This window comes from Schistocerca gregaria, chromosome 7 (assembly GCF_023897955.1).
Source record: "Schistocerca gregaria isolate iqSchGreg1 chromosome 7, iqSchGreg1.2, whole genome shotgun sequence".
Taxonomy (NCBI): Eukaryota; Metazoa; Arthropoda; class Insecta; order Orthoptera; family Acrididae; genus Schistocerca; species Schistocerca gregaria.
In genome coordinates, this window is record NC_064926.1 from 215,758,070 (window position 1) to 215,779,297 (window position 21,228).

At 41.6% G+C, this 21,228-nt stretch overlaps 1 protein-coding gene across 1 annotated transcript in view; it reads right to left on the reverse strand.

Moving 5' to 3' along the window:
- LOC126281246 (eukaryotic translation initiation factor 3 subunit M) overlaps nucleotides 1-21,228 on the reverse strand; it is a 62,550-nt gene that overhangs the window by 14,362 nt on the left and 26,960 nt on the right. The window contains exons 2-4 of the mRNA XM_049980039.1: nucleotides 10,710-10,889; nucleotides 10,531-10,625; nucleotides 3,385-3,603 (exon numbers count right to left, since the gene is read on the reverse strand). Coding sequence (XP_049835996.1) covers nucleotides 3,385-3,603; nucleotides 10,531-10,625; nucleotides 10,710-10,889 — 494 coding nt within the window. The remainder of the gene's footprint in view (nucleotides 1-3,384; nucleotides 3,604-10,530; nucleotides 10,626-10,709; nucleotides 10,890-21,228) is intronic.

A 21,228-nucleotide genomic window follows, 5' to 3' on the forward strand; every position in this document is an offset into this window, starting at 1 on the left:
CAGACAGTCGTTTTTCCCTCACTATTTCAGAGTGGAACTGGAGGGGAAATGACAAGTAGTGGTACAGGGTACCTTCCACCATGAACCTTATGGTGGCTTGTGGATTATCTACGTAAATGTAAAAAACCATTTTTTACAGAGGTCTGTAAGTGCAAATTGGTGTGGCCAGTTCTCTTTCTTGGTCTTATTTTCCTGAATGAAAACAAACCAGTATATTGTACTTCACAGCATGTGCTCATCAAAGATGACAGCATTGTCGGGAGCGTCCCAGGTAAGTGTGAAATGCTCACTCTTATTCTCTATACACACAAATGATGATAAAGCAGAAGTCTGAGACTGTTTGCTGATGACACATTATACAGTTAAGTATTGTCACCGAGTGTGTATAGAAGGATATACACCATGACTTATGACAGAATTTCTATTTGGTATGATGAATGACAGCTTGCTCTAAATGTCGAAAAATCCAAGTTAATGCCAATGAATACAAAAACAATAACACTGATAAGTAGGAAAAAGAACACTGTAATGTTCAAATACAGTATTAGTGGTTAAAGGAGACCACTCATCAAAAGGCAGAAGCATTGAGTTGTTGATAGGCACTCACAAAATACAGAAAACTTGCTAGCTTCTGCAGTTAAAGAACTTTGACGAGCTAGAACTCATCAAAGAATAACTCCAAAACCTAGCAAGTTTTCTTTCTTTTGTGTGCACCTATCAACAAGTTAGTGCTGCTTCTTTTCAGTGAGTGCTCTGGGGCACATACACACTTGTTTTTCCCTTGATCCCCATTTGCAAGCAGAATAAGAAGGGAAATGATTAGTAGTGGTACCCGATACCTTCAGCTGTACACCATAAGGAGTCTCTACATACATGTAGATGCAGAATGTAGAATGCAGTTACTTATGCAATCTTTTTACCTTCAAGATGTTAACTCAATTTCATTAAATTTCATTTCTTACACGCTTCATAATTTTGCTTTACTTTATTAGTTCTCACCTGATACTTTATTACTAGTACTTAATTCATAAGGTAAAGCAGCTTTTGTAGTTTGTCTGTGTTTCTTACAATAATGCAATGTCATTTGCAAAACTGACTATTCTCAAGGGAGTAACTGCTACATTATAAAACTAATGATGCTGCCAAAAATAAGATAAATCCAGTATTGATCATCTTCACTTTGATTACCAAAGTGGAATGGAGAAGCAATGTGCTTGCAGAAATAATTCAAGTCTGATGCCTAAGTTTATTTTGCTTTGCCTACTGAATATCATGTCACAAAATCTACACTAATTATAAAACTGTAAAATTGCCATTTCTGTCTGAACAAACTAATCTCCAAAACTACTTCACGAATTTTCTTAAGAATTTCAGATTACTTAAGCCTTTCTTTCATCAAAATCTGAACTTGGAGGGGGGCGGGGGTTAGGGTTGGGAGGGTGGAAGACTGTACAGTTTTATCTAAAATCGTCTTCTCAGTTTAGTTGTTTAAATGTTTAATGATCATGGTGTAGTACACCAAAGACCCAATCGGTGACTGTGTGTATTAAAACCTTAATGTTTCATAGTTTCTTTCAATAGGTTTTACTTACGTACTTCAATAGGAGAATGAAATTATCAAGTTAGCATTTTGATTTGGGTGTCTACTCATTACTATGCCTAAAAAGAGTCTTTCTGAATTCAGCAGAACTCCTAAAAAGACTGAGGACTATGCAGTCTCAAGAATCAAATGAAGATCGTGAGGCGAGACTTGCTGTGACTTGAGAACATCAGGTTAACTCTCCCTTTGGAAACTTCCGAAACCAAGGCACAACATAGGTCTACTCAAGAGCATCAATACATTACCTCATTCCTCAGAACCCTTCACTCACAGAGGCTTAAAGTTCCCTCTCCACTGTAACATTTTATAATAAAAAATTCTGACTGGAAATCGTGCAGGTGAGCAAATTCAAAAAACCCGTTTATTCCTAAAAATTTACCATTTTGCTTTAAACATGTGGAATTCCCGGTGAGCTTATCTTATGCTATGGCTATAAACAAAGCAAATGGTCAGATGCTGTGCGTTGTGTCATGTACGTTAGTGTCAGTTGCTTTTAACATGGCCAACTCTACATCACACTCCTGTGTTAATGGAACAAATGAGCTCTTCTTTCATGTTCCCAATCACACTACTTCAAAGATTGTATACAAAGAAGCTTTGCAAGTGAAAAATAAATTCCATGCAAACTATGTTTCAGGCACAGCAATAAGTGAATACCCAAGCAACGCCAGGTATGTCAATTATTTAGTAATAAACATTGATAGCTATGATAAATGATTGACTTCATCACCTTGAAATGGTAGCAAGTTGGTAGCAGTCCTTTTGAATTCCTACAGCATTACACTATTAATATTAGAATACTTTCAGAAAATTTCACATTTTCAAACTATATGATAATTATATGCCAATATAATTATTATAATAGGACCGCTATCCACTTTCAGCATGACTTAGTGGGTGCTGAAAAAAACAATTGCAGCAACAACAGCACCAACAACATTTAGAGGATATTTTACATCATACATTAGTATGATTATACTTATTTTACCGTACAGAACCAATAACACTCATCTCAAGTCATCTATTATTGCTCTATTTCATTTATACAAGGTAATCCCATTGAACAAAAACTCTACTATTATCTTGCAAAATGTGATTTCTCTTCTTTTACTGAGCATAATAACGCTTGCCAAGTGTAACACATTTTTATTGAAGTTGGTGATTCTTTTCAGTTAAATATTTTATCTATTTCTTTTATGTCTCCTTTTCAATACGTACTTTTCACTTCTGAATGGGGGCAAATTTTATTGGGTTTAAGATAAATTACAAGTCAAAGTACCTTGACAGAAATTTGTCAATTTTTTAAATATTAATTTTGCTCTCCTAAATCATGAAAGTTTCTCTTTTATGTTATGGGTTCATTGGGCAGTTATGGAATGAGTATTCCACCTTATTCTATGGAATTCTGTGCTTTTGTTTTCAATTGTTCCAGATGAATTGACTGCCTTGAAGGCTTGATTCATGAACTACAAACAATTTATTCAATGACTGACACAGCTTTTTAAAACCCAAGTCCAACTACAGATAATAGTTTTCTTCTCAGCTGTCATAGGACTCTGCTGGTGGCATACAGAGAAAGTCAATAATGTCCACAATAGAGTTTATTGATATAAATAATTGGAAGAGATAATAAGCATTTGGTTGTTTATAGGGCGTAGGGTACATTTTCTACCATCAAAGATTCCTTGGGTTATCTCAGTTTTAGAGGTAAACACAACTTCTTTAAATTTTAGTTTGCAGAATCATTTACTGGATATGTTTAACTAGCTCATGAATACACTTACCTTTGCTTGCATTCAAGTAGCACCTCATGGAGAAGTCGTAAAAGTTTCTGCATCTGTTCATTGGATGGTGGACACCTCTCAAACTGCTGCCGTAACTGGTCCATGTCACGAAAGATTGCATGCACTTGGTCAACCTGTTTGGCAACCTGAACCAGATGATAGTAAACATGATAGCGCATGGGACTACATGCATCTAGTGACTGAAACATTAACCACCCTCTGTAATAAAAAAAGTAAAAATAAATAAATATATTTATTTATTTATTTATTTATTTATAATAAATAATCATTTACGATAGTTTTTAAAAATTGTGAAATGATTTCTTCTTCTTTTATTATATCAGATGAAAATCACTGGTTGTAATTTTCCACTTACCAGTTTAAGCTGTGCTCTACAAACAGTATGACTAGGCATGATTACAACTCTAACCTTAAGATGACCATTGATCACAGCTGAAACTAGTAATTACAGAATTAACCAGTAATTGTTGCAAAGGATAATAAAAGAAGAAAAAAGGATTTTTCAACCCTGACACTATAAAATTCCATTACTGCTAAACTTGTTTGCAGGAGTCCTGCATGCCACTTGTGCTTGCATAAAAATATGGCACTGGCATTGGTAGGTGTCAAAAAGCACAGAGATCACTGTAATATGCAACTGCCTTTCTCATAAACCACCAATAACCATAACCACATAGTTAAAAAGTAACAATAGAGATTTAAAGAGATCATAAATTAACTGTCCAAGTTTTATCTATTTTTCTGCCCCAAACACATAAAAACATTACAATTTTAAAGAAATAAATTAGGTAAAATTTTAAATCAGAGAAAAATGCCTCAGACCTTTGGAGGTGACGGAGTCCCACCTCTTACTGACAAACCAGGGACTCCTAAGATATGACTTGGCAAACAAATGGTAATGAGATGGGGGAGCTATTAATATCAATGGGGGCTACCCTGGGAAGAAGGTAGAGCTGGCAGAGGCTGCAAGTAAGATGGGGCTGGACGTTTTAGCTGTTAGTGACATTCGGATAAGGGGTGAGAAAGAAGAGGAAGTGGGAGAATACAAGGTCTACCTGTCAGGAGTCAAAGCAGGAATAGCACAATGGGGTGTAGGGCTTTACATCAGGAAAGAAATGGAACCCAGTGTACTTACAATAAGGTATGTAAACGAACGACTGATGTGGATAGATTTGACAGTGTCTAGCAAGAAAATTAGGATTGTATCAGTATATTCTCATTGTGAAGGGACAGATCAAGATAAGATGGATAGTTTTTATGAGGCACTCAGTGATGTAGTTGTTAGAGTGAAGGACAAGGACAGTGTTCTGCTCATGGGTGATTTTAACGCCAGGATTGGAAATCGAACAGAAGGGTATGAAAAGGTTATGGGTAAATTTGGAGAAGATATGGAGGCCAACAGGAACAGGAAACAACTCTTGGATTTCTGTGCCAGTATGGGCTTAGTAATCACAAACTCCTTTTTTAAACATAAGAACATTCACCGGTATACTTGGGAAGGCAGGGGAACCAGATCTGTCATTGACTATATAATAACAGATCAGGAACTCAGGAAGGCTGAGAGGGACACACGTGTATTCAGGGGATTCTTTGATGGCACTGATCATTATTTAATCTGCAGTGAAATTGGGATTGTGAGGCCGAAAGTGCAGGTGGTCAGGTCCATATGTAGGAGGATAAGAGTGGAGAAACTTCAGGATAAGGAAATCAGGCACAAGTACATAACAGCGATCTCAGAAAGGTACCAGTTAGTTGAATGTAGTCAATTACAGTCATTGGAAAAGGAATGGACAAGGTACAGGGACACAGTACTAGAAGTGGCTAAAGAATGTCTTGGAACAGTAGTGTGTAAAAGTGGGAAGAAGCAAACGGCTTGGTGGAATGACACAGTCAAGGCAGCCTGTAACAGGAAAAAGAAGGCGCATCAAAAATGGCTACATACTAGAACTCAGGTAGACAGAGAAAGTTATGCTGAAGAAAGAAACAAAGCCAAACAGATAATTGCAGCATCCAAGAAGAAATCTTGGGAAGACTTTGGAAACAAGTTGGAGACTATGGGTCAAGCTGCTGGAAAACCATTCTGGAGTGTAATTAGCAGTCTTCGAAAGGGAGGTAAGAAGGAAATGACAAGTATTTTGGACAGTTCAGGAAAACTGCTGGTGAATCCTGTGGATGCCTTGGGCAGATGGAGGGAATATTTTGAAGAGTTGCTCAATGTAGGTGAAAATACAATCAGCAATGTTTCAGATTTCGAGGTAGAATGGGATAGGAATGATGGTGGAAATAGGATCACATTTGAGGAAGTGGAGAAAATGGTCAATAGATTGCAGTGCAATAAAGCAGCTGGGGTGGATGAAATTAAGTCGGAACTCACCAAATACAGTGGAACGTCAGGTCTTAAATGGCTACACAGGATAATTGAAATGGCCTGGGAGTCGTGACAGGTTCCATCAGACTGGACAAAAGCAGTAATCACACCAATCTTTAAACATGGAAACAGAAAAGATTGTAACAACTACAGAGGTATCTCTTTAATCAGCGTTGTGGAAAAAATCTTCTCAGGTATTGTTGAAAGGAAGGTGCGAGTATTAGTTGAGGACCAATTGGATGAAAATCAGTGTGGGTTTAGGCCTCTTAGAGGTTGTCAGGACCAGATCTTTAGCTTACGGCAAATAATGGAGAAGTTTTATGAGTGGAACAGGGAACTGTATCTATGATTTATAGATCTAGAAAAGGCATATGACCGGGTTCCTAGGAGGAAGTTATTGTCTGTTCTATGAGATTATGGAATAGGAGGCAAACTTTTTGCAAGCAATTAAAGGTCTTTACATGGATAGTTAGGCAGCAGTTTGAGTTGGCGGTAAATTGAGTTCATGGTCCAGAGTAGTTTCAGGGGTAAGACAAGGCTGCAACCTGTCTCCACTGTTGTTCATATTATTTATGGATCATATGTTGAAAACAATAGACTGGCTGGGTGAGATCAAGATATGTGAACACAAAATAAGCAGTCTTACATATGTGGATGACTTAGTTGTGATGGCAGATTCGATTGAAAGTTTGCAAAGTAATATTTCAGAGCTAGATCAGAAATGTAAGGACTATGGTATGAAGATTAGCATCTCCAAAACGAAAGTAATGTCAGTGGGAAAGAAATATAAATGGATTGAGTGCCAAATAGGAGGAACAAAGTTAGAACAGGTGGACAGTTTCAAGTACTTAGGATGCATATTCTCACAGGATGGCAACATAGTGAAAGAACTGGAAGCGAGGTGTAGCAAAGCTAATGCAGTGAGCGCTCAGCTACGATCTACTCTCTTCTGCAAGAAGGAAGTCAGTACCAAGACTAAGTTATCTGGGCACCGTTCAATCTTTCGACCAACTTTGTTGTATGGGAAGGAAAGCTGGATGGATTCAGGTTACCTTATCAACAAGGTTGAGGTTACGGATATGAAAGTAGCTAGGATATTTGCAGGTACTAGTAGATGGGAACAATGGCAGGAGGGTGTCCACAATGAGGAAATCAAAGAAAAACTGGAAATGAACTCTATAGATGTAGCAGTCAGGATGAACAGGCTTAGATGGTGGGGTCATGTTACACACATGGGAGAAGCAAGGTTACTCAAGAGACTCATGGATTCAGCAGTAGAGGGTAGGAGGAGTCGGTCCAGACCAAGAAGAAGGTACCTGGATTCGGTTAAGAATGATTTGGAAGTAATAGGTTTAACATCAGAAGAGGCACCAAAGTTAGCACTGAATAGGGGATCATGGAGGAATTTTATAAGGGGGCTATGCTCCAGACTGAACGCTGAAAGGCCTAATCAGTCTTAAATGATGATGATGATGATTTAAATTTTGGGGAAAGAAGGAAAAAAGCTGAAAATGTGAGCATTTCCAAGGTAAAATGTGGTAGATAAATACTGTCTTTCGATAGACGCAATATCCAATTAACCACTGTAACTCTGTAAAGCAGGCATAGTGTGTCTTCATGTGCTTGTATTTAAATCAATGTTGCCCTGACAGCAAGTGTCTCACAGATAATTGTACTAGTCTCTCTGTGGAAACAATGATGCCACTGACCAACTATTACAGTACACATTAAAACAAAAAGTTGTACTTTCATTCAGATATATTTACGTAAGTCTTACAACACAAAACTTTTCATTGCATGAAATTTCTTGAAACTCTTCAGGGTGGATGGCTGAAATCATCACTTCACTGTTTACAAATCAATCACTGTCATCGTCAAAATCATTGTCATCAAAGTCATTGTCATTCTCATAATCAGTCTCACTTAGATATTCCTCTAAAAGCTCTATACTGTCTACCTCAGAAAGGACAGTATCTGAAGAACTAGCCATTTTGCACCTAGTAACTTTAAGGCACTAATTACAGCCATTCTCTCAATACAGAACTGCTACAGTTCGACACTGAGTTAACAAAAGATTCTGTAAGTGCCAGTACTATGGAGTGCTGATGCCTGGTACAATCAGATTTGAGAATGAAGCATGAGATGGCTATGAAAAATTATGGCAAATGAGGCTCAACATTGGTGTGGACCAATAAAATCCCCAACATCGAGTGCCACTAGCCACTGGAGTGAACAGGGTTAAAACCAATGAGTCAATCTTGACAAGAATAAGAGTAACTCAGAATAAAGATAACACTACATTGTGCTGAAAAATTTAACAGTAAAAAGACATCTACTCGATGTGCAGATATTTTAACCATAAAAATGACAATGTGCATTAACATGAAAAACAGAATTCGTGAAATTTGTTTGCGAAAGTTAAGAAAGCATATAGCATCACAGAGAGCCATAATCATATGTTAATGACAAATTTTTCAGCTCACTTCGCAGAAGGGTATTAGGGCCTACATCCAGCAAAATTTATCGCTCCCAAACAAAAGTTTCAGATGAGCTTATAGCCTCCTTGACAACACAAACAGTTGAAATTGAAAAATTTGAAAGAACTGACAAATATAAAGCGCAGCAGCTGAGGGAGCTGACTGACAAATAAATTACAGAAATTATTAACAAAATTGTATGAAACATTCTCAAACTTCTTGCTGCATCAATTGAGGGTAAGACCTCAAGCTTTCGACCTCCGTTGTCTATGTCAGGATCAACTGAGTGTCGAAGTTATTGCTGTGGTGGCCTTTTATCATCCATAGATGGCTTCTGATTGGTTGGTTATTATGCAATGCTGTAGCAGATGGTGTCAGTCAATGTATGCACTGGAGACGCCACCGCCCCTGTAGTAGTGTAAACATTGGGACAAATATCTCTGATCAAAAGCTTGCTTACATACATTGTTAAGATTATATCTGCTGTCACGGTTGAAGTTCCTGTTGCACAGTCTTATTTCTACAGCCTCTTTAATTACAAAATCCCAGGATCTTGAAACATGGGACAACAAAACCTTCGTTTAGTCGAACAGTATTTTGTGTGTGTTTATGAGACTTTGCTCAGCAACTGCAGATTTCGCCAGTTCTTGATTGTTAATATTCCTTTGATGTTCTGCACAGAGTTTGAATATGACATGGCTGGACTGGACATAAGCCATGTTATAAATTTCAGGGATGCTGAAACAAAGACTGTCCTTAACAGGGCAAACTATTTCCTTTATCTTCTTACGAGGTCGGAAAATAGGTCTTATACCTTGCCTTTCTAGGACTGCCTACTTTTCTGGATGTAGCACCACAGAAAGAAAGGAATACAATTGGTAGCTCATTATGTGAAAGTTCAACATTTTCACATTTATTTTCCTTGGAGAGCAACTTCATATCAACATCTTTCAAACAAATACATCAGATGATTAATTTCCAAATTCTAGTGGTCCTCATCAGAAATAGTTTTTGCTCTGTGTACCAATTTATTTCAAACAACGAAAACAATTTTTGACAAAATAATTTAATTGGTTAGATTAAATAATCCACCCACCAAGCAGTGGTCGAACGCACGTATAAAAGAAGATTATGATTAGGCAAGCTCTTTGAGCCAGTGGCTCCTTCTTCAGCCGAAGAGTTGGAGGGGAAGGAAGAGAGGTGAAGGAAAAGGGTTGCAGAGATCTAGGAAAAGGGGTAGAATTGTGGTCATGGGAGACATACCGCATGGAATGAGAAGGAAGGACTGATTGTTGCGGACTGCATCAGACGAGATTTGAAAATCTGACAACTTACAGGTGGAGGACAGAGTAACATGCAAGGCACAGATTACTGCTTAAGCATTGTGCACAAGTTAATAAGAGTGTAGAGGTATCTGAGGTGGGAGGGGAGGGGCAGTGAAAAATAGATGTGTACGACAATGAAAAGTGTAGAAAATCAAAATGAAGTGAAGAAAAATAAGTTACTGTGAAGAAACGCAGAGACAGAAAAAAATTAATATCTCTTAAGACCAAGTGGGTGGCGAGAACCAAGGACATGTTGTTGTGCTAATTCCCACCTGACGTCTTCTGAGAAACAGGTGTCTGGGGAAGGAATCCTGAGGTGCGTATGGTGAAACAAGCACCGAGGTCACGACTGTCATGTTGTAGAGCATACTCTGCAGCAGGATATTTCATATTGCCAGTATACACTGTCTGTCTATGCCCATTCAACTTAAGTGATAATTTGGTGGTAGTCGTGCCAATGTAAATGGCTGAACAGTGTTTACATAACAGCTGGTATATAACACGTTGTTTCTTCCTTTGATATTATATATTTTGCCAGTTACTGGGCTGATATACATGGTGGTAGAAGTGTGAATACAGGAAGTCCTGCAATGGGGACAGTCACAGCGGTAGGAGCCATAGGGTAGGGAGATTTTATCTGAAGCTCAGTGTTGCCTGTGTTATAAGATTAGACTCATACGAGGCAATAGAAAGAGCTGTTTAATCTATTTCTTAATTCTAAAATGAAGGGTGCGAAATATGCAATTCAAATTTGAACCTAGAAAAAACTTTACTGTGATTGACATCATCATAATTGGAGACTCGAGAACATGGACATAATCTGCACATCACTACAGGTTTAAAGATAAATTCAGTACTCTATGAACATTACAAACAATAATTACATGATTACAGTGCAATAGTATCTTACAAAAAATACTAAAACACAAAGAGCTCATAAGTATAAAGAACATACACTCTTAATGAAACCATTCCCAATTTGTGACCTGGTGCCTTGGTCAGTTTTTCACAGAAAGCCAATATGAGATTGTCCACTCTTTCAACAGGAATCTGGAAAAAGGAGGAACAATATTTTTCAACTGATTATGGAAAAAGACGTATCTTACTATTCCACAAGACAGCTTATAGTCTTACCAAAACAAGCATTGAAACTATTCCATTAAGAATAGTTTCTATTTCTGATTCATTCCCTTCTTTGAAACAAGCATCACATACTCCTATTATCTTATGCAGATCATCTTCTATCCCTTTAGGAGATTTTTCCTCCGATATTTCAGCACCCAGTGATTTGAAATAGACTCTGAGCTCTTGTGCCTGTAACAAATACATTTATGAACATTAATCATGATTGATTAATTGACAAAAGGAGAAAATATAAGGCCTAGTTTACAGAAAGACAATAAGTACCGAAACTAAGTTTCAAAACTGTGTTGCCAGTACCTTCGTATGCATGGTACGCAAAGGCAAAACTATTGATTTTTAAGGCCTTCCAATTTTTACGACACGAAACTGTCAGTTGCACATGCTTTTACATTAGGTGGTGTTTTCAATTAATGTGACACAAAGTGTGAATCTAGGAAAATTGTTGGCTTATGGGCAGTTAAACCCTGCATAAGTGCTTGCTGAGTGTTAATGATAATTACCAGAATAAATTGTGGTGAAAGTACTGGGGTTGGGACAGTTGTTCATGGTGTGGACATCAGAGGATTGACAATGTCAGAGTTACTGATGACAATACATTCTGGAATAAACCACAAGATGTCTACAATTAATGAAGGTCCCCTACCTGCCGTTGGAAAATGTTCTGAAGACAATATGAGGGTATCCTGAAGATTGTTTGTTTGTTTTAAAAAGGGGAGAAAGGAACCAAACTATGAGCTCATCAGTCCCTTGTTCCTAATAAAACAATGCCAAAAGTGGGAATAAAACAGATGAAAACAGATGAGACCTATAACACAAAACTGAAACAAAGGAAAAACCATAAGAACTAAGAAAAGCCAATGAACACTAAAAGGAACAAAAGAGGACAAGAAAACAACAGAGATATGCAAGAAACAGTTAGAAGAGAGTAAAACAAGGAAGCAGATTACAGTGGCTGGCCAACCACGAAAATAGAAACAAAAAGCCAGCCACCCTACAACACATTAAAACCTTCACCCTAAAAGCACTAAGGTGGAGGACACAGAGGGATAAAGGACAGGCACTAAAACTCAGATTGCATGATAAAACCCACCCTCACGGATGAAACTTAAACCAAATCAGCCGATGAGCTATTGTCTGCTAAAATCAACAATAATGAGTCCGGCAACTGAAGATTAAGTCACAGGACAGCCAAAGGACAGACTATAAGAATATGGGCCACTGTCAACCATGCACAACACTGACACTGAGTTGGTTCTTCATGGCGCAAGAGGTAGCCGTGGGTCACCCGAGCATGGTGAATGTGGAGCCCTGCGTGAGCCCCTCATCGAGGACATCCACATATTCGTGGTGCGCTTAATGGCTCGCAGTTTGTTGTGCGTACTGAGATTTTGCCATTCTGTCCCACAAAGCTAAGAAACCTTGCGGCATAATAACGGACGCAGGTCAGTTGCAGGGATGCCCATCTCCAGTAGGGGTTTCCGTGTAGCCTGTTTGGCCAGCCTTTCAGCAAGTTCATTTCCTAGGATTCCGACATGAACAGGGGTCCAGACAAACACCACTGAACAACTGAACCGTTCCAGGGCATAGATGGACTCCTGGATGGACGTTACCAAAGGATGATGAGGGCACACTCGTTGAAAGTTTTCAGGCTGCTCAAGGAGTCAGTACATAAAAGAAAAGACTCTCCAGGGCATGATCGGAGATACTGAAGTGCACGAGAAATGGCAATCAGCTCTGCAGTGAATACACTGCAGACATTGGGCAAGGAATGCATTTAATATGGCCACCGTGAACATAGGCAAAGCCAATGCATCCATCAGCCATCGAGCGGTCCGTGTAAACCACTTCAGAGCCCTGGAACATGTCATGAACCGAGAGGAAGTGACAGTGGAGAGCCTCAGGGTTAATGGAGCTCTTAGGGCCACGTGAAAGCTCCAGATGAAGCTCTGGCCGAAGCATACACCATGGAGGAGTATGTGAACGGACCGCAAATAGAGGTGGTAAATGGAAGGACTCCAGTTTGGAGAGAAGGGACCGCATGCAAACCTCAATCATTAGCCCCGACCTGGGCTGCCAATGTGGGAGATGGACTGCCACAGGTGGTAAAAGGAGACAGTAATTCGGATGTTCAGGAGAACTATGAATGTGTGCTGTGTAACTGGCAAACACTTGCGCACATCTGATCTGCAATGGAGAGATCCCAGCCTCCACCAGTATGCTGGTCACCGGACTCGTCCTAAAAGCTCCTGTCTCTAGTCAAACCCTGCAGTGGTGCACAGGGTCGGGTAAATACAATGCTGAGGGCACTGCTGAACCATAGACCACATTCCCATAGTCAATTCAGGATTGGACAAGGGCTCTGTAGGCACGCAGCAGTGTAGAGCAATCTGCACCCCAATTTGTGTTGCTCAGGCAACGGAGGGCATTGAGGTGCTGCCAGCAATTCTACTTAAGCTGACAAAAATGAGGAAGCCAAGTAAATTGAGTGTCTAAAACCAGTCCTAAGAATCGATGTGTCTCCACCACAGTCAGTGGATCGTCATGAAGGTAACGTTCTGGGTCCGGATGAACTGTACAACGCCGACAGAAGTGCACAACCCATGACTTTGCAGCTGAAAACTGGAAGCCATAGGCTAGAGCCCATGACTGTGCCTTGTGGATGGCTCCCTGTAGGCAATGCTCAGCAACACCAGTACTAGAGTAACAGTATAAAATGCAGAAGCCATCTGCATACAGAGAAAGTGAGACAGAGGGACTGACCGCTTCTGCTATACCATTAATGGCAACTAAAAAGAGAGATACTCAGAGCCCTGTGGGACTCCATTCTCCTAGATATGGATGGAACTATGGGAGGCAACAACTTAGACATGCAAAGTACAGAGCCACAGGAAGTTTTGGATAAAAATCAGGAGAGGACCTAGGAGACCCACTCATACAATGTGGCAAGGATATGATGTTGCCTGGTCGTGTCATATGCTTTACATAATTAAAAAAAGACAGCAACCAGGTGTTGCCGGCTGGAAAGTGCTGTTTGGATGGCAGACTCGAGGGACACAAGATTATCAGTTTTAGAGCGACCCTGGCAGAAGCTGCCCTGACATGGAGTCAGCAGGCCACATGACTCCAGATCCCTACCCAACCGCTGACATACAACACATTCCAGCAGTTTACAAAGAACGTTGGAGAGGCTGATGGACTGATTGCTATCCACATAAAGTGGGTTTTTACCGGGTTTGAACACAGGAATGGTGGTGTGCTTCTGCCATTGTGATGGAAGGATGCCATTGTACCTCATCCAGTCGAAGACGACGAGGAGATGTCGCTTGTAGTCAGATGGGACATGTTTAATCATTTGAATGTGGATCTGATCAGGCCAAGGAGATGAGTTGAGGCAATGTGCTAGGGGAATGAGGAGCTCCCACTCTGTAAATGGGAAATAGGGCATTATAGGATTCACTGTGGGGCATAGTGAATGAGTGGACGTTCTCTTACAGCTGACGTTTGAGAGTTCAAAAGGCAGGGGGGGTGGGGGGGGGGTGGTAATTCTCAGATGCAGAGACTCAGGCAAAGTGCCCAGCAATCACGCTTGCGTCGGTAGATAACACGCCATTTATGGTAACACCTGTTGGGGTCTGGTAGCTGAAAACATGTTTGATCTTTGCCCAGACTTGGGAAGGTGACGTATGGCACCCAATGGTCGAGACTTATCTCGACCAACACTCCTGCTTCTGTCGTTTGATAAGGTGGCGAACGCGGGCACGGAGCCGTTTAAAGGCTACGAGGTGCTCCAGGGAAGAGTGCAACTGTACAGCTCACCAACACTACTTAATTGGTTCAGTGACTTCTGGCGACCACCAAGGGACTGCCATATGGCTCAGTGACCCCTAAAGAGCGAGGGATCACGTTTTCTGCTGCAGAAACAATTGTTGTAGGACCTGCTCAACCATCACATCAATGTTACAGTGTGAGGGAGATTCAATGGTGACAGCAGAGGTGTAAGTATCCCAGTCCGCCTTGTTTAAAGCCCATCTAGGCAGGTGTCCGTGGGTCTGACACCGGGGCTGTGACAGGAAGATGGGGAAGTGGTCACTACCACACAGGTCATCATGTGCTCTCCAGTGGATAGACGAGAAAAGTCCTGGGTTGCAAATTGATAAATCAATGACCGAGTAACTACCATGAGCCACACTGAAATGTGTGGCAGCCCCAGTATTAAAGAGGCAGAGGTCGAACTGAGACAGTAAAGTTTCAACATCTCTGCCTTGGGCAGTAAGCACAGTGCCACCTCGCAAGGGGTTATGGGTGTTATAATCTCGCAACAGTAGGAAAAGTTTAGGGAGTTGATGAATCAGTGAAGCTAATACATTCAGGGGTACTGCGCCATCTGGAGGAAGAATTATATTGCCCACAGTTATTTCCTGTGTTGTCCTTATTCTGACAGCCACAGCTTCAAGAGGGGTTTGAAGGGGTAAAGGTTCACTACAGACTGAGTTTAGGACATAAACGCAAACTCCACCTGACACTTGATTATAGTTGTTACTGTTCCTGTAACATCCATTAGACCCATGGATGGTAGGGGTCCACATTGCCGGGAACCAAGTTTCCTGGAAGGCAATGCAGATAGCAGGTGTAAAGCTTAACAGTTGCCATAGCTCATCCAGGTGGTGGAAGAAACAGCCACAATTCCACTGGAGGATGATGTTATCTTGAGACTGGGAAGGCATGGAACATTCAATGAGGTAGTTTATGCCTCAGAGTCACCTGCTGCCACCTACTTATTGCCTGAGCATTCAATATCCATTGTGTCAGAGGGTCTGGTGGGATCTAGGTCCTCAGCGGACGCCAAAATCTCCATCCCATCCTAAGACGCAGAGCTTGTAGGTAGCAGTGGTGTGGTGCCACCACAATTTCCATGGTCTTAGAGGTTTTCTTTTTGGATTTCTCTCACTGTTCTTTGGGTTTCCCTGGCTGGGAGGACTTCACTGGCTCAGTCTCCGGGACTGAGGATGAGCGTGAAGCCCTACGACCAGTTGCTTTTGGGCTCTTCAGCCACTGGCAGGTGTCATCTTTCCCACTAGCAGAAATCTGGAAAGGGAGTGAACCAAGGGACCCCTTCCTAGTGAGACAAGCCAAAAACGACAAACTTCTCTGGCTCAGAAGTGGGGAGGGACGACGGACGTTCCCAATGGTTGGGAGGGGGACGGGCGGGGGGGGGGGGGGGGGCCTTGTTCCCGAAGTAGGTGGTGCAGCAGCAACAGGGAGGGAAATGCCGCCGCCCCCCCCCCCCCACAACCATCAAGGGGGCAGGTGTAGTTTTCCAGCTCAGAGGTGACTGGGGTTGGCAGAGCTGATGATGCCAGAACTGTTGTAGCGGCAGCGTCAGACGATGTCATACACACAGGATGCAGGTGTTCAAATTTTCTCTTTGCCTCAGTGTAGGGCAGTCGACCCAGGGTCTTGTATTCCATGAATTTCCTTTCTTTCTGGAGAATCTTGCAATCTGGTGAGCTAGGTGAATGGTGCTCTCCACAGCTGAAACAGATGGGCACAGAGTATTGGGATGTGATGGGTGCCTGGAAGTACAGCGGGAAGTCATATGGTCGAACTTACAGCACTTAAAGCACCACAATGGGGGAGGGATATAGGGCTTTACAACACAGTGGTAGATCACCACCTTGACCTTCTCGGGCAATGTATCAGCCTCCAGGCCAAGATGACAGCACCAGTGGTAACCTGATTATCCCTTGAGCCCCGGTAGATACGCTGGACAAAATGCACAACTCGCCACTGTAAATTGGCGCACAGTTCATTGTCAAGCTGCAAAAGAAGGTCCCTGTGAAATATGATACCCTGGACCATATTTAAGCTCTTACAGGGTGTGATGGTTACAGAAACATCCCCCAGCTTGTCACAAGCCAGTAACTCCCGTGACTGGGCAGAGGATGCTGTTTTGATCAAGACTGACCCAGTTTTCATTTTGGACAAGCCCCCCACCTCCCCAAACTTGTCCTCTAAATGCTCGACAAAAAACTAAGGCTTCATCGTCATGTAAGATTCACCATCAGCTCTCAAACATACAAGGTACTTGGGTGAATAAGATCCGCTGCCATCCTTAGCCTGACATTCCTCCCATCATATGGCCAGGGAGGGGAATGACTTGCGGTCATACTTCTGTGCGTTGAATTAAGCTCAAGAATGCTTAGAGACTGTTGGTGTTTCACCACCATCAGCAAGAGATTATGAACTGAGCTTCATCGCGTGTAATCTGCCGTGATGCCACCCACTCTGACCAGGGGGCCTCCCCACAGACACCACCCAGCCGCAGCAAAGGCCACCTGGCAGGATGGCCATTGCCGGTAATCCCGATGCCCTAGGGGGATGGGCATCTACCCTTTGGCATACGTGAGGAGTTAAAAGCGCACGCATCAGCAGAGCGATCCCTGTGTGGTCCAGGCACTACAACCAACAGGGTACATGGCGGCCCCACCACAACGGACTGGCTAGTGTGCTAGATATCAAGTGCAAAGAAGTCCATGGTCATTGTTGATGCAGAAAGCAACACTGCACTGTGCATGGTGGAAAACACACCTAGAAAGGTGTTCTAGCTCAAGAGATGGAGAATGGGTGGGACTGCAATGCAACAACAAGAAAGTGGGCTAAAGATCTCAACGCATGATTGACACAATGTACCATGTAAGGTGCCCTCTTCAATTGGCTCGCTCTTCAGGAAAATTTTGGGGAATGGAGGTCAAACCCTATATGGGACTATCACAAAGGCCAAAACGTGTGGCACTCCTTTTAGTTGCCTCTTAAGACAGGCAGAAATACCTCAACCCTATTCTAACCCCCGGACCCACAGGGGGTATCCTGAAGATACTGACAAAATATCCAGCTTTGATCAAGGCTAAGCTGCAAAAATACAGAAGTTATCTAAAGAATACAATGTGGAGTTAATAGTAAAGTTATAAAATTTACTATGTATGATGCAAAAAACTTTGACATCGAACATTAAAGAAAAGAAACTTCATAAATAGGTGGCATTAAATATATCTGGAACAAATTTGCCAATTGTGTAGTTTGGAATATGATATGGGTGCTGTAGAGACAAATGAGAACCCGCACTTGCCGAAATAATCAAAAGGTGAGATCAAGTTTCAATTCTGACAATCATGCTTCTCTCATTCGGTATCTTAATTCCTTAAAGCACCTTGAACTCTGTTAAGAAGAGTCTTTGAATTATTCTCATGTCATTCTTAGATGGATGATGTAGCTTCTCTTTCAAAAAGGTATCTACACACTAAAGCTCACGAATTATCTTTATCCAGTTACAAATCTAAATATGCTAGTTCCTTTTCTTTTGTACTAATTTCAAGCAGGTGAGAAACTCTTGCACTGTTAATTTAACGGTACAATTTTAAATTTTGGTAGGACAATGTTGCTCCAGCACTACAAAATCTTGAAACTGAAGTGTACGATAATGTCGCCATGTAGACAGCCATTTAATAAACTACTTTCACAATGTTAATTGCAACAAATGAGTTTACAACCCAGTGTCTGTGGGGAAAAAAAAACTTTAAAATGCAGCAAATGGAGCAGGCAACAGGGAATACAGACTTCTAAAAAATAAGATTGGCAATATGTAAAATGGCTAAGCACAAATGTAAGATTGCAGAAGCATGCATAACTAGGCAAAGACAGATGCCACCTATTAAGAAAATTAGAGAGAACTCTGGATGGAGAAAAAAACACAGCACCTGCATTAATATCAAGAGCTTACATGGCAAGCCAGTATTAAGCAGAGAAGGGAAACTGAAAAGCTGAAGGAATATAAGGAAGGCTATTCATTGGAAATGAATAGCAAGTCAATATTACAGAAAAAGAAAATTAAGTAAGTTACCATGAGATGGGAGAGATGATACTGCGGGAAGGATTTTTCGCAGCACATATACACCTTAGCCATAAAACAGCTTCAGTAGTAGATGAAGATAGCTTCTTTTGCTGCATTTTTATGTTTTATCTTCTCATCAATTCGATTCAATCTCTCATGCATTACCCAAGGATTTCTACTGGGACTAGTGTTTTTACTTATGTGATCTTCTGTTATGTCTAGCATTTATGACAGTGCAGAACACAAACATTAAACAAAAAGTTAAATCTGAAAATGTGAGGATGAAGATAGGCCGATCTATTTGTAAGGCAGTTTAGAAAAATGTAGCTAAGTTTTACAATAGGAAACATAAATGAGGAAATAGCTTTAACACGAAAAACTCCATGCACATATGTAATGGACATAATGACAGACATTGCTGGGGTATTCGACAATGTATGGTGGTTAGTACTTGTATGGCTTCTGAAGAAGCTGGATTCCTCTCAGCCTAAATACACCTGCCAAAGACTGTTGTTCATACAGAAAGGCACGATTCATGTCTAGGTCAATGTTTAAAAAATGTCTAAATCCTGTCTGTAAGGATGACTATGTTGCCATGTGTTCACGTTTCCTCTGGAAGCTGTCTAATACTGAATCAATGATAGGCCTGCATGTATTGATGATCCTAGACTAGCTTGTATAGTGCCAACACAATTTTTTGGCTTATTGAAGAAACCAGTACCTCTTCCACAGCAGCTGAAAGAGACAAGCAGCCAGTGGGCACTAAGGTGTCAGCATACCACTTGCAGCAACAGGGCTGTTTATGCATTTTGAGGCAGGCTAGGCCAAGCAGAGAAATCTTGCCATTGCAGTGGTAAGATGGGGCTCTTGCAGCACAGGCTAAATGATTCCTACATCTCTGAGCCACGGATTTGTTGTCCTGACTATGGCAGGAAGAAGTGTGTCAGCACAACTAGTGAGCTCCTAATCCTTATAAATAACTATCAATTTTAGCAGATGTATTCACAGTCTGGCAGCACCTACTGTGACAAAGAGGGCTATTCCAGGCACCAGAGTGATATGGGACAGCCTTAGCAAACATCTTGAGTTCTGGCCCCCACTGCTGCATCATCTTCTAGCATCAAGTCCTCCTTCCTGGACTTGATGCCTCCAAGCTCATTCCAGCAGTGGCCAAACTCTGGAACTGGAAGGCAACACATTGAGACCATAGTGATACAGCTGCTCACTCTTCTGTGCAGGTACGTGCTATCACTCACAAGAGTGTGACCCATCACCAGAGCTTCATCTTCTGCAAGTTTTCTGGTTGCCTCCCACACTACTGGCACCTCTCACGAGCAAAAGTGAAGTGTCTAGCTGAACTGCACTGCTGGCATCAGCATTCCTGGGCACAGACATCATGGCCTACTGCCCAACAACTAGTCATGCACTTGTGCTACCCTCACTAAGTGGTGAGAGGGGGTGTGGTCAACACACTGTGATGCTATGAGCATATTCACACAAGTTTTAACATAATATCTGACTCCTGATGTTTATATGAACTAACAGTAGTCTGCAACCTTGCCACAACCTATCACAACAACTCAACCCCACACCGGAGGGGGTCCATTTCAGTTAATGTCAGAAGATTTGACCTCCATGCAGCATGACATCCCAGCTGCAGCTTGTGGTGTCACCACACAGTAGTATGAGTGAACAAACTGTTTGATTCAACTTCTGTGTGCCGGCAAGATGGGGACAAGAAGGGAGACTCATCAGAATTTGAAGGCCACGGCAGTAAAGCGATTAGATGGCTAACGTGTCGCACCTCTGGGGTAACACCAGAGAGCACAATCACAGTAAGGTACTCCCAATTTAATTTGCTTCAGCACACTGCAACACATGCCGAGTCCATGGCAAGAGGTGTCAACAGTATGGTCATATGGCTGAGCATGGAAGTGAGATGGCTCATGGTGAGGTGTAGAGTCTAAGCTGTAGTTTTTGAGTGTGTGTGTGTGTGTGTGGGGGGGGGGGGGGGGGGGGGGGGGGGTGTCATGAGTGAGTTTGTGCTGATTGATACTCCGTTATACCTTTTGTTTATTGGGGATAAAGGTTCCATAATGACAGTCCTGGGCACAGGGTTTGGTCCAGAAGGATGCATTACTGTTTTTATTTCATGAAATAGCACTGTTGAGAGCAGAGATGATGACTTTACCATGACAAGTTGTGATTAAAGATGAACAGTTAGCCTTAACCGAACAGCGTGCTTAGTCAGCTGAGGGTGGAATGTTTTTCTTGGCTGAACTGGTATCCGTGGAAAACATGGGAGGTTTATCAGATATTCAGCTATTGAAGGTAACAAAATTACACTTGGGTGGGGAGGTGAAAACGTTTGTTTAGTGTATGGAGGGGGTAAGGAATTCACCGCTGTTTAATAAGGAGAAGGAAGCATCCAATAGTGCTATAAAAATTAAAATAGCTTAGTTTTTCCATGAGCAATTAAGTAGTGTGACAAAGCACAGCACAGTGAAACAGTAAAATGTTTCACAGATAGGATTCGTATGATTAATGTACAAATATAGGAGTTGGGGGGGCAGTGATGAGGCAATTAAGATTATACACCAAGAAGCTGATTATAGGGCAGTA